Raw genomic sequence first — 12,191 nt, 5'->3', positions numbered from 1 at the left:
GATAAAAGCAAACAGAAAAGAGACTGCACATCAGGGTGTCTGACAGTCTAACTCTTGGTGGGATTACCTAATAAGACTTATTTATTTTTTTATAAACTGATGTGAGCTGCCTTGCTGTCAAAACAAGAGCTGTGCTAATATTTAGTGTTGTTTTTTTTACTGTTTGTGTATCATGTTTATTTTTCTGCAGCACCTTCCTGAGGAGCCTGGTTTGTTTTAGCAGTGATTCACGTTGCAGCCATAATGCACATACACATATAGATTAATAACCTGCATTGTAAGGATTCATGACAAACCGCTTATGCACATGCACTTATTTCCTCCTTTAAACATAAAGCAAGCTAAACGCCTCTTATCCCTGACTATTAGTTATCGTGTACGCAAACACAATGTCACATTACGTTAAGCTAGGTGAAGATCATGAGCAGCAGTCACAGGATCGACCAGCATGTTTACAATAAAAATAATACTGGGATGTGTACACAATTCCAGCAGCAGGAGGAAAACAAGTCTGCGACAATATGAATAAAATATGTGAATTGCTTATGATTAGCATACTAATGACTAATCATCATGCTAATCAGTTCATTTTGTGGCCTCAGATTGCACACAGGAGCTGAGAAATGTGAGTCCATGAAAATGCTTTGTGAAAACTGGGAAATGCTTGGAGAATTGCACAGAGATTATAGCAGGCAGTTAGAGAAGCATTAAAAGGTGGCTTATTAAAGTGTATGGAGGTAAAAGGAAGCACATGGAGGGAAGGATTGCACAGTGGCCTGTCATTATCCTAGAGCTAGATACTAAGGATTTCTTTTGGATTTCTCATTTAGTAATGCTGTATTTTCATGGTACAATTGACTGACTAACATATATTAAAAACAGGTTTTAAAACATTGTAAAAAGCATTGTATTGTTTTAATACTTTGAGCTCTAAACTTTCATTTTAATGATATTTATTGTATTTTTATTGTATGTTTCTTTTCTTTCTTTGGATGTAATTTCATCTCAGGTTAGTGGTTTTTTTAAAGGCCAAATAAATCTAGATATATTCATAAAACTATTGTTATTTACGGAAGCCCTACATGGACATAGAACTCAGCATTTTGATATTTTCCCATTAAAAAGAGTAAATTCTGACTGTTTTCTTAGTTTATCTCCCAAGTATCATAGTGGCCATCTGTACTCTTTTTGGACACAGTTTTGGCCTTAAAAGAGTCAAGAATCAGGCCATCAATGTTTACTTTTGCCCTTTTTTTGGAATAACCTAAGCATTTAATATCTGGCAAATTTTGGCCTTTTGTGCATTAAGAACATGTGACAACAGTTAAAAGTGAGACAAATAAAAAAAAAAGACTTTTATTAGTCTGGATTCCTATGCGTACCGTAATGCCACAGATATTGCCGTAAAGCTTGTATTTTTTCTTCTTCAAGAATCGGTTTGGATTTTTTGGCTAGCACAAACAGTTGAGGAGTTACGGTAGTTTAAAGCGCACTTGTAAAATGGGAGCAATGGGTTTCAACAAGTTAGTAGCTCTACTTTATGATCTTTTTTACATTAATTTAAAAGAAATTTTAAAAAAAATAAAGTTGTTGTTTTTTAATTATAAAAATAGGATGCTGTTTTCTTGATAAAAACATCAAGATCACTAGGAAACTTAACAAATCACAGTAAATGTTGCCTGATTTCATCAAATCAGAGATATTTTGAAAACAAATTAGATGTTTTTTGTTGTTGTTATTTTTCATTTTCAACTGATTTTTTTTTTAATGTATTGATACATGTCTGCTTATGGCTTCTGCATAAGAAACCATCATTGTAACCTTAAGAACAGCCTTAACCTTAAACGTGACACTAAACCAACAGAGGGGTCTTTAGTGTTAAATGCTTCACCTTGGCTGTATCCTTGTTCAAACACCCCGCACCCATTCCCAACATCACGACGATTTTACGGCCAGTGGGCCAGTAAAAAGGGGGCATCCCAAGCCTCAATCTCAGTCACATACTCTAAAAGCTATTACAAGAAAGGACAAGTAATCCCAGCCTAATGGAGCACGTGCAGAGTTCACAAGGCGCACAAACACAAGCATCAGACAGAAATCGAGAGGGGGGGTGCTGCTGGTGAGAAAGGCCAGTGAGCAGAATCAAAGCAAAGCTGCAGGGTGAGGAGGTCAGCTGGCGGAGCGAACATGTCACCAGCCTATTGGACATGCCTGTGTGCTCCATCAGCAGGTGTATAAATATGTGTCATGTTTCACACTGCATGTCCGCAGGGACGCCAAACCAGATGGGATTTTAAATGCTGCATTTCATGTGGTATCATTTAGTAGGTTAGTTCACCCCTCATTGCTCTGCCATCTGGTGCCCTCTCAGCCTGCGATAGTGAACATTCACACTTCCAGTCTGCACGCCGCTGATTTCCCTGCACGCGTTTAACACTGCAGCAAGTGTGCACCGTGCAACCCCCCCACCCACCCGCCTCCCCAAACTCAGATCAGCGGCATCAAAAGAGAAGCGGCAAAGTAAGTGATAGCAGGAAGCACACGTGGAGTCTCCAAACAAAAAAGCATGGAGACAAACTACAAAGCTCGCACTCGTAGTGAAGTTCTAAAGGAAGCAGAGAAGAAGAAGAAAACGTGACATCACAGATCAAAACAGCTGAGCGGAGGAAAAACTTGCGCTAAATTTTCAACTAAATCAAACAAGTGGACCTCACCACGCAGACTGTGAATCACTTACCTTTGAACTTTAAATTGGAGAAGTGCTCCTCAAGGAGATGTTGCGCTCTGGTCTTTCACTTTCCGAGGGGTTTCTTTAGAGAAAAGAGGAAATAAAAATCCGCGACTGGATTCTAGTCCTCGCGCTAATGCTTCCCACGTTCACCACGAGTGTCTTTTTTTCTCCCCACTCTTCTTTAAGTCTATAAGCTGAGAGTCCACGACTTTGTTCCTCGCATATCATCCCTTCATTTGTGGCAGACGTCGGGCTTTGGACGATTACAGGCAGAGTTAGACAAGCAGACAGTGTTCCCTCCCTTTATTGACGGGCTCCCTTTATCACAGTTTGCCAGATTTGTAGACAGCCGCTGACTGGCCTCAACCTTCCACGGATACGCGCGTGGACCTGATAATGCTGCTTATATTACCCCCCCATATGTTTCCATTTTGCACCATACATTTTATCACTGGGGGGAGGAGGGGGTGCTCTTTTTTAGGGGGGGTGGGTGGAGGGGAGGGGATGGATTTGTGATGCTGAGCGCAGAAGCAATTACGTCTCAAATATGTGGTTTCTAAAAGTATCTGTGGATGGAACAAGCAGGTGAAAGAGTGAAAAATCCCCCCCAAAACTGAGCATTTTGAATCATTCAAAACGAGAGTTGTCCTGTGTTTCTGTCAGGTAGAGTGAATTCAAAAAATGTTCTCCCTGTCTATTAGAAATAAATGTGAGTACAATGATTTTCACATTTGTCCAAATATGGGAAATCAGTAAAAAATGAAATATTAAAAATCAAGCTGTTCAAGTGCTATGTGAGTGCAGCCTATAGATGAAGGAGAGGATGATGAGGATGAGGAGGAGGGGGGGCGACTTTGAGATGACATTGAGGCTGTGTAGATGGGAGTTGAGTCTCTGGTTGTTGATGTTAGACAGTCGCACAAGGCGAAGCGGCTGCTGCCCGTGTTGATTCAGCCTCCTCCTCCTCCTCCTCTTCTTCTTCCTCCTCTTCTTCCTCCTCCTGGTCTTCAGCACTGCTCCCCGCTGGACAGCTCCCGCTTGGACATCCTCTGTAACGCTGCATGGTCCCTTTAAGTCTTTTAATGGAAGTAAAATCTATTTATGTTCCAAGAAATACTAGGAGTTTACAACTTCGTCCACAGGAGGAATCTACGGATACCTCGCTTCGAGATTTGTGGCAGGCAGCGGATCCTCGGCGGCACAGATCCCACATTCATTGTGAGTGAACTAGCTGCAATTTTTTTGTCTGTCTGTGCGTGTGTGCGTGTTTGAACACTCATACAAAACAGCCTGCTACATGCATGTGTCTCCTTTTAATATTTCGTCTTGGTGCGTGTGATTAAATTGTGAATGAGACTGTCAATATGCTGCTGGGGTCAATGTAATGACTGCATGATGAGCTCTGCACCTACACGGTGTAGCCAATTAAATGCAGAATTGATTGGTGTTTTGCTGGTCTATTGGACGCTGCAAAATGTGGAGACGCGTTCTGGTGCGTCTAATAACGCGTTTGGTTCTCAATTAATCGGGTAGAATGGGGAGGCTATCTGTGCAGCTTGATGCGTAAAGCTTTTACGCATTGGACATCCCTTTGTCTCCATGATGCGTTTTGTGTTCCAGTTTGTTTGAAACCTCTCTGTATGCCCGCTGCTTGAAAATCTGTTCGTGTATGACTGTTTGGAGAATCTGCAGGTGGTAATTGGTGGACTTGATTATGCTTAATCCTCATAGGCTATTTGCTTTTGCTACGGCGCGTCTTGCGCTCGAGGTGCATGTTTTGGATTCTGTAATTTGTCTTAAAGTTTTCGTTGCTATTGAGGATATCATTTCTATTTTCTTTTTGGGGTTATTTTTAATGGAGACTTTTTTGTTGTCTCCGTGTGTGCTGATCTGGTTTCTACTGCTGTTAATTTACGCGCAATCTGTCGTATGTGTTTTAGTTCTGGGATCAAGTCCAGCATGACTTTGCCATCGATGGTTTTAATGTTTGTTGAGTCAGATATGAATGAAAATTTAGTCAAGGCACCAAATGTTTGAAGGCTGCTTAAATATGTGATTTTTGAACGCATATTTCAGAACAACTGTCAATGTTTGAATTAATCAATTTTGCTATATTGAACCTGCAGAAAGCTAAATGAATGTTGTGCAAAATGTGTCCATATTTGCTTCTCAAGTAACAACATTTCAGCGCCTCCTGCAAAACCGACCAAATGCTCTATTCACGCTTCCAGGTTAACGGCGACCGACGAGCCGTGTGTGCACAGGCTTCATCTCCAGACATTTGGTCCAAAGGTTAGGTCTAAAAACCGCGAAGCTGCTGTCTACGTGGACTGGTGCTGAAGCCTCCCGTCCGACTGCCAGGACCTCTGCCAAATCCAGAGACATGGCGACGAACGGCACCAAAACGGATGGACAAGTCACAGAACTGAATGAGGTGGCCGCTAACAATGACAAACCCAAGTCACTGGACGTGAAGCCCGATAAGAAGAAAAAGGAATTGCCTGATAGAGAAACATGGGCGGGAAAATTTGATTTCCTCCTGTCTTGTGTGGGTTATGCAATTGGACTCGGAAACGTGTGGAGATTTCCCTATCTGTGTGGAAAAAACGGAGGAGGTAAACAATATTTTTTCACTGCTAATTTAAGCACACTGCACGGCCCATTCAGCTGCATGATGCACGCACGTAGCAAAGCTTGCTTAATTGACCATGTCGATAACATGAAAAGAATTAATATCACCTACATTTTCAGCCCTAATTGATTTATGCTGTGCTGTTTTAGATGCGTCAACGCTCTTTGAGTCTCACACTGGGGCTTTCTTTTGATACACAGTCTACTTTTGTCCACGCAGGAGCCTTCTTGATTCCATATTTTTTGACTCTCATATTTGCTGGAGTCCCCTTGTTTCTACTGGAATGCTCTCTTGGTCAGTACACCTCCATTGGGGGGCTTGGTGTGTGGAAACTGGCTCCTATGTTTAAAGGTATAACTCTCCTAATATTTCCACATAGCTGTTCCTTATAGAGGCCTTGTCTAAAAATATTTATGGTGACCACAAATCCACAGACAAAATACCTGATTCATTTCTGTATGATAGGTGTGGGCCTTGCAGCAGCCGTCCTGTCCTTCTGGCTTAACATTTACTACATTGTAATCATTGCTTGGGCCATTTACTACTTGTACAACTCCTTCACCACTGTAAGTATCACACACTGTGCTCACATGACCTATAGAAAGCATCATAAGGTCACACTGTTGTATCAGAAACTTAAAATCATCTTCCTGTGAACAGAAAGACTAAAAAAAAAATACTGATTCTGTTTTACAGGACCTTCCATGGAGCTCTTGTAACAATCCATGGAACACAGACAAATGTTACAATAACCACTCCATTTTGGACACCACCAATCTCACCAGTTCAGTGTTAGAGTTTTGGGAGTAAGATACTGACTGCTTTTCTTATGCTTTTCACAACAGCAGAGCTTTCAAGTATCCTGCATGCATCCCAGAGATACACAAAAGGCAGCCTCCTCTTCTCCTGCTGCTGCTGCACGCTTCTTCCTCTGTGTGGTTAATAGTCTTGTTGTTGCTTGCTCTGACTTATAGGCGCAACATGCATGAAATGACTGATGGCTTGGAAAAACCAGGCCAGATTCGGGTGCCACTGGCTATAACGCTGGCTATCGCCTGGGTCCTGGTGTATTTCTGTATCTGGAAAGGAGTTGGCTGGACAGGGAAGGTAAGACGTTTGCCAAATTTGGGTATCCAAGTCCCTTTATGCTTCTCTGGTTCCCAACGAGGAGTCTAACTCACAGCTATGCAAAATTAATCAGTGTAATATCACCTCATCAATCATTCAGGTTGCAGTCAACATTGTCCAGATTGATTTCAAAATAAGAGAAAGGACATCAAACTGTCATGTTCACTAATCCTAGTCTCCCTCTTGGTGGCTCTTCTAATTCCAAGCCTCCTGACACAGAGTCTATACTGAGTGTGGATTCATGATAGGAGGAGCAACAAACAGCCATACGCTTCAATCTGGTTTTGTCCTCCTCCCTCGACTTGGAGCAGCTTCCCTCCCCTGGGGTGCCACATTTCAAAAGTCTAACGCATCACGTGACCATGGCAAATAAAATTTGTTTTAGTCACAGAATATCCCATCCCCCTGCACACTTTGCTCACAATTTGCTTTGCACAGAGTCACAAATGCACACAAAGTGAAGCTGCAGTGAAACCTTTGAGATTATTTTGACCCTTTTTTTTTAATCACGTAAAAGAAACTAAAGAATATAAATCTCCACAACCCTCATCACATGCCTGAATAATGCATAAATCTAAAATAAACAAAATGTGCATGCATCACATATTTCATGAATATGCAGTGATGTCCTCTCGCTGATAACGCTCTCACATTTTATAGGTGGTTTACTTCTCTGCTACATATCCCTACTTCATGCTGTTTATCCTCTTCATCCGTGGAGTGACTTTACCTGGAGCTAAAGAGGGAATTCTGTTCTACATCACCCCTGACTTTGAAAAGCTCAAAGAGTCAGAGGTAAATGACTTGTAATCATATGAATCAAACCTGTGTGCAGCACGCATGAGCAAGCAGGGCACAGCCTCACGCAGCTGAAATGTTTGTGTTCCTCCTTTGTCAGGTATGGCTGGATGCAGCTACACAGATCTTTTTCTCCTATGGATTGGGATTGGGGTCGCTTATAGCCCTGGGTAGCTATAACCCTTTCAATAACAATGTTTACAGGTAAGGCCTGTGATAGTTCATGAATAGAGATAACCTACAGCTAAATGTTAAAATAATCAGAGCGAATCATAGAAGCTGGAGTTATTAAATTGCTGCTTTTTCCTGTCCCTTTTAAAGACCACATTCAAGGGTACTCAATAAGAGCCCTTTGAGGGTCTTATTAATGTGAATTGCTGGCATGAATGCAATAACAATCAAAGGAGAAGGTTGTTTCTTTCTGTTGGTGTGTGCTGGAGGGGAAAAAAAACTCTGATTGCAAAGCCTGAGTGTTTTCTCCAGCAGCCCCATGGTTCTAGGTCACATAAACAATCAGTTACATAAAAATAGTTGCATTCATTTCGTGTCCTTGTTTCAAATGGATCCATCTCTCTACATGTACCTCTCTAGAAGGATATTCTGATTTTATCATTTCTTACAAGCCCTTGAATCAGTTCATGCCTGTTGAAGACAAAAAGTGTTTCTGCAGATCATCTGTATGATCAAAAGGAATTAACAGGAGTGATGTGTTCCACAGCTCCTCTGCGAGAGCTCTGTCTCTCCTGTTAGGACTGTTTTAAGAGAAGCTTGATTGAAGACATCATGGCAAAAAATGAGTGAACTTAAATGTTTGACAACAGGCATTTTTTAAATCTTTTCTCTCCCCAGAGACTCGATAATTGTGTGCTGCATCAACTCCTGTACCAGCATGTTTGCTGGCTTTGTAATCTTCTCTATTGTTGGCTTCATGGCTCACGTGACAAAGAAAAACATTGCCGACCTGGCAGCTTCAGGTGAGGGATTGAACATGTGCTTTCTTCTGTAACTGTTCTGTCTACACAAAAAGATGTGCGCTGTCATTGATCCTAACACGGCATGTGACACAAAGTCTACATTGATGTGTGTGATTGCAGAGTGCTCGGAGAATAACCCTTGTGAAATCTGATTTTCCTTTTCTCTATCCAGGTCCTGGCTTAGCTTTTCTGGCCTACCCTGAGGCTGTAACCCAGTTGCCCGTGTCTCCTCTCTGGGCCATTCTGTTCTTCTCCATGCTGCTCATGCTGGGGATCGACAGCCAGGTAAGGGGCTTGGGAATGATCTGCTCACGGGCTGACCTAAATATTTAAAATGCAAGTACATATCATGCAGCTCGCCCCTGCTCCCTTCATGATAAGCATGCAATTTGCTTCTTGTGGACAGATAAAGCTGAGCTTTGACATCAGCTGTCAGGTCTTTTTAATGCAACTTTATCACCTCTGTGTGCCCACAGGTTTCACTGCCCAGATTTCTTTCTTTCGTGTTTGATATTTGGGTTCGAATAAGGCCACAGAGGCTGGAAAAAAAAGTATTCATGCAGCTATGTACGGAGAGCACTTCAAAGTAAAAGACATGAATTATAACCCCGCTCTTGATGTCACTGCAACTGAGCTTTTGCATAACAGAGTCATTACCAAAATGGCCTCCAAGAAGTGGATGCTTGGTCATTCAGAAGATTACGTTAGCGATTTTGTCCCATGGTTTGGTGCACAATGCAGTTCTATGTCATATCTCATCATCAGTTAGCCTGACCGCCAAAATAAAACTTCTTTAGTGAAGAATACAATTTGCAAAATATTCACAGACCTCTACATGCTCATTGCGACAAAAAAATATTAAAGCAGCAGATGCTAACAGCACACATTTATGCTTAATGCACTCTTTGTGTGTGTGTGATTTTGTCCTTCAGTTCTGCACTGTGGAAGGCTTCATCACTGCTCTGGTGGATGAGTTTCCCCGAGCTCTGAGGGGGAGACGAGAGCTTTTCATCGCCGCAGTCTGTCTGGTGTCCTATGTGATCGGACTGTCGAACATCACACAGGTACGGCAGGGCAGCTCTCTTATGTAACCACTGACTGTTAAAGGCAGCAGATTAATCAAATGAGTTATGGAGTTTGGAGATGTAATTAAAAGATTAAAAGTATATTATTCATGTGTCTATGTAGAAGGAAAGAAGCAATTTAAGTCTAAAGGAGTTCTCTTAATGCAGTTAAATGTGATACCAGATTTTATAATGCTGTAACTATGAAATGAGTGTTTTTAAGAGCACACTTGTCTGTTTTTCTGTGACCAGGGTGGAATCTATGTGTTTAAACTGTTTGACTACTACTCTGCTAGTGGGATGTGTCTGCTGTTCCTGGTCTTCTTTGAGTGCATCTCCATATCCTGGTGCTACGGTGTGTATTCCATCAGTGCTTCAAGCAGTAATTGAAAAAAGAAGCTATATTTTCATTAAGGATGTGCTTCTTAACTATAAAACAAAATAAAAGCAGTGGATTATTCTGTAAATGAAATGTCACGGTAAATCTGGAAATTAGACCGTGCCACACCTCTCCACACAGATATTTGTGCAGCTTCAAACGCTACTCTGCCTCAAGGTCATGAGCACTCATGTGTTCCATCTCACCATCCTCATCATTATGCATGGCAGACCGGCAGCAAATTGAAATAAATTGGATATGAATATTTTGATCATGGGTTCATTTGTCTCACAGGTGTGAACAAGTTCTACGACAACATCCAGGAGATGATTGGCTACAAGCCGTGTATATGGTGGAAGTTGTGCTGGGTGGTGTTCACGCCTCTCATCGTCGGTGTGAGTACTCTGAACTAATACAAGTGTACATCTAAAGTCACGACGTGAGGAATGAGACAATAAATAAAGTCAATATTACCTGCCTGCAGCCATGTCAGGCTCAGACAGAGCCGCCTGGAGTCAGCGGTGTCAGGATGCATAAAGCGTCTCTTGTCTCCCACAGGGGGTGTTCTTGTTCAGCGCCGTACAAATGGTTCCTCTCACGATGGGAGACTACGTGTTCCCAGGCTGGGGTCAGGGAGTGGGCTGGCTCATGGCGCTGTCCTCAATGGTTCTCATACCGGGATACATGATCTATATGTATATGGGACTCAAGGGCACCTACAAAGAGGTAGGAATGGACTTGTTTTTTGGCTTCATTAAGTTTTTAAAACCATATTTTGCCTTTAACTTTACATTCCTCCTCTCGATTTTAATCCATCTAATGTGTCGTGTTTCTCTCCCAGCGACTTCGGATAATGCTCCAGCCTCCCGCCGTTGTCAGGCGACCTCAGGAGAATGGCCCAGAGCAGCAGGCGGAAACCAACACCGCTAACCTATCCAGCCCTGCTAATCCAGCCAATCCTGCCAGCCCTGCTAATCCAGCTCCGGCTAACCCCGCCAGCCCCGTCAACCCCGCCCCAGTCAACTCCACCAGCCCCGTGACCCCCGCCAACCCGGCTCCTCCTGCACCAGCTACTACAGCCACCGCTGCTAGCCCGGTAAACCCAGCAACTAGTCCCACCACCACTGTCACCACCTCCGTCACCACCACGGCTAGTCCGGCTAACCCAACCACCACCACAACTGTTAGCCCAACCAGTCCACCGCCACCAAACCCAGCTAGCCCAACGGAGCCTGTTAACCCCCCAAACCCAACAAGCCCAACCTCTAACCTGACCAATGCTGAGGCCAACGTGTAGACAACAAAGAAACCCTCATGGAGCATGTAGACAAAAAAGAACATTACAAAGGACTTCCAAGATTATAATTGATTCACCTACCTCCAGGGGCAATATGTGATCAAAACCGATTTTCAACCACGTTTAATTTTCTGCATTTGTAAAACCAAGCCAATGATGTCTTATTGTTGGTTTGCATTCTGAAAACAATAACAAAGACTGTTAGTGAATCCGTAAATCCGAACAAAAAAAGATGTAAACATACTGTGTAATACTGTGAGAAAAGAAAAAAATAGAGATATAGATTAGAGATTTGTTGAATATCTTCATGAATCAAGTAAATACCGTGTGAATATAGTAGATGAAGTAGTGAACAAAATTGACATCATTGAAGAGTGCGAGGGATGGCGTCAATTTTATCGTGGATGTTTACTAAACCTCACACAGTTGTATCTTTTCCAAACGTTGCACTCTGTGAGGTAAACTACAGGCCACAAGGTGAACGAGGAGCTCGACGTAAGCACAATGCCAATAAGAAGTTCATGTTTAGGAGCTCTGGAGCAAACCAGTGTTTGTTGCAAAAGATTTTTGTGTGTGAGAGAGACTGTTATTTTTTTCCTTCCTTTTTTTCAGTATAAAAAAGGGAAAATCTTGTATGTGATTGAGACATTTTTAGAGTTATTTTTAGGATGTTTTATACTATATGTGTTGTGATGGAGGACCAAAATCAATAGGCAGACAAAAGCAAAAACTATGCCATTTAGTGTTTGGTTGGCAAAGCACAGGGTACTAAGAAGTACAACAAAAAAAATTAAAAAAAGGAGAAGCACAGGGTTAGAGAAGTGATTTACAAACATCGACTATCCCTTAATGCTGACAGTCAATCCTGTTTACGTTTTGCATGCTTTCCTCAGGAACATCAGTGAAATTTTTGCTGAGATGTCTCCTGACTAATAAAAAAAAGAAGAACAGAGACGGCCTTAAGCCAATAGACCAATTTCAGCCAAGCCATAGTCTGTTTACTCGACTGGGCCGAAGTACAAAATATAACTTTGTATGCTAGCACAAAAACCTGGACCAACTCTGTGTTTTAGTACAGTCATTCTTTTTCTTTATGTGTAATGATCAATTATAGTTTGATCTATATGTATTCAGCAATACATATGTAGATGTATAAGTACAGGCCAGTAAGCAGGTGGTCTGTTTCTC

General features: G+C 42.1%; 2 protein-coding genes across 3 annotated transcripts in view; one reads left to right on the top strand and one right to left on the bottom strand.

Annotated features, from left to right (window-relative positions):
• Positions 1–3,921, bottom strand: part of tnnc1a (troponin C type 1a (slow)) — a 31,892-nt gene extending 27,971 nt beyond the window's left edge. The window contains exon 1 of one of the 2 annotated variants that reach the window (XM_074681111.1): positions 2,738–3,921. The gene's annotated coding sequence lies outside the window, so the exon portion shown is untranslated. The remainder of the gene's footprint in view (positions 1–2,737) is intronic. The other variant, XM_074681109.1, reaches the window with a different exon arrangement.
• Positions 3,607–11,826, top strand: LOC141799053 (sodium- and chloride-dependent GABA transporter 1-like). Its single transcript, XM_074681105.1, has 15 exons — positions 3,607–3,949; positions 4,963–5,346; positions 5,583–5,714; positions 5,829–5,929; positions 6,060–6,169; positions 6,338–6,470; positions 7,152–7,286; positions 7,390–7,493; positions 8,139–8,263; positions 8,436–8,548; positions 9,196–9,327; positions 9,580–9,682; positions 10,001–10,101; positions 10,265–10,432; positions 10,548–11,826. The coding sequence occupies exons 2-15, from the start codon at positions 5,115–5,117 to the stop codon at positions 11,001–11,003; spliced, it is 2,145 nt and encodes a 714-aa protein (XP_074537206.1). The 5' UTR covers positions 3,607–3,949; positions 4,963–5,114; the 3' UTR covers positions 11,004–11,826.
• Positions 11,827–12,191: the final 365 nt, after the last annotated feature.

The sequence above is a fragment of the Halichoeres trimaculatus genome, unplaced genomic scaffold (genome assembly GCF_033239565.1).
Source record: "Halichoeres trimaculatus isolate MK-OKI-2021-1 unplaced genomic scaffold, fHalTri1.1 fHalTri1_scaffold_11, whole genome shotgun sequence".
Classification (NCBI taxonomy): Eukaryota; Metazoa; Chordata; class Actinopteri; order Labriformes; family Labridae; genus Halichoeres; species Halichoeres trimaculatus.
This window is presented reverse-complemented; position numbering and strand designations above follow the sequence as displayed.

Coding starts and splice junctions, on each gene's coding strand:
- LOC141799053 (XM_074681105.1), top strand. CDS start 5,115: ATGGCGACGAACGGCACCAAAACGGATGGACAAGTCACAGAACTGAAT. Junction 5,347..5,582: donor GTGTGGAAAAAACGGAGGAG/GTAAACAATATT, acceptor TTGTCCACGCAG/GAGCCTTCTTGATTCCATAT. Junction 10,102..10,264: donor TCACGCCTCTCATCGTCGGT/GTGAGTACTCTG, acceptor TGTCTCCCACAG/GGGGTGTTCTTGTTCAGCGC.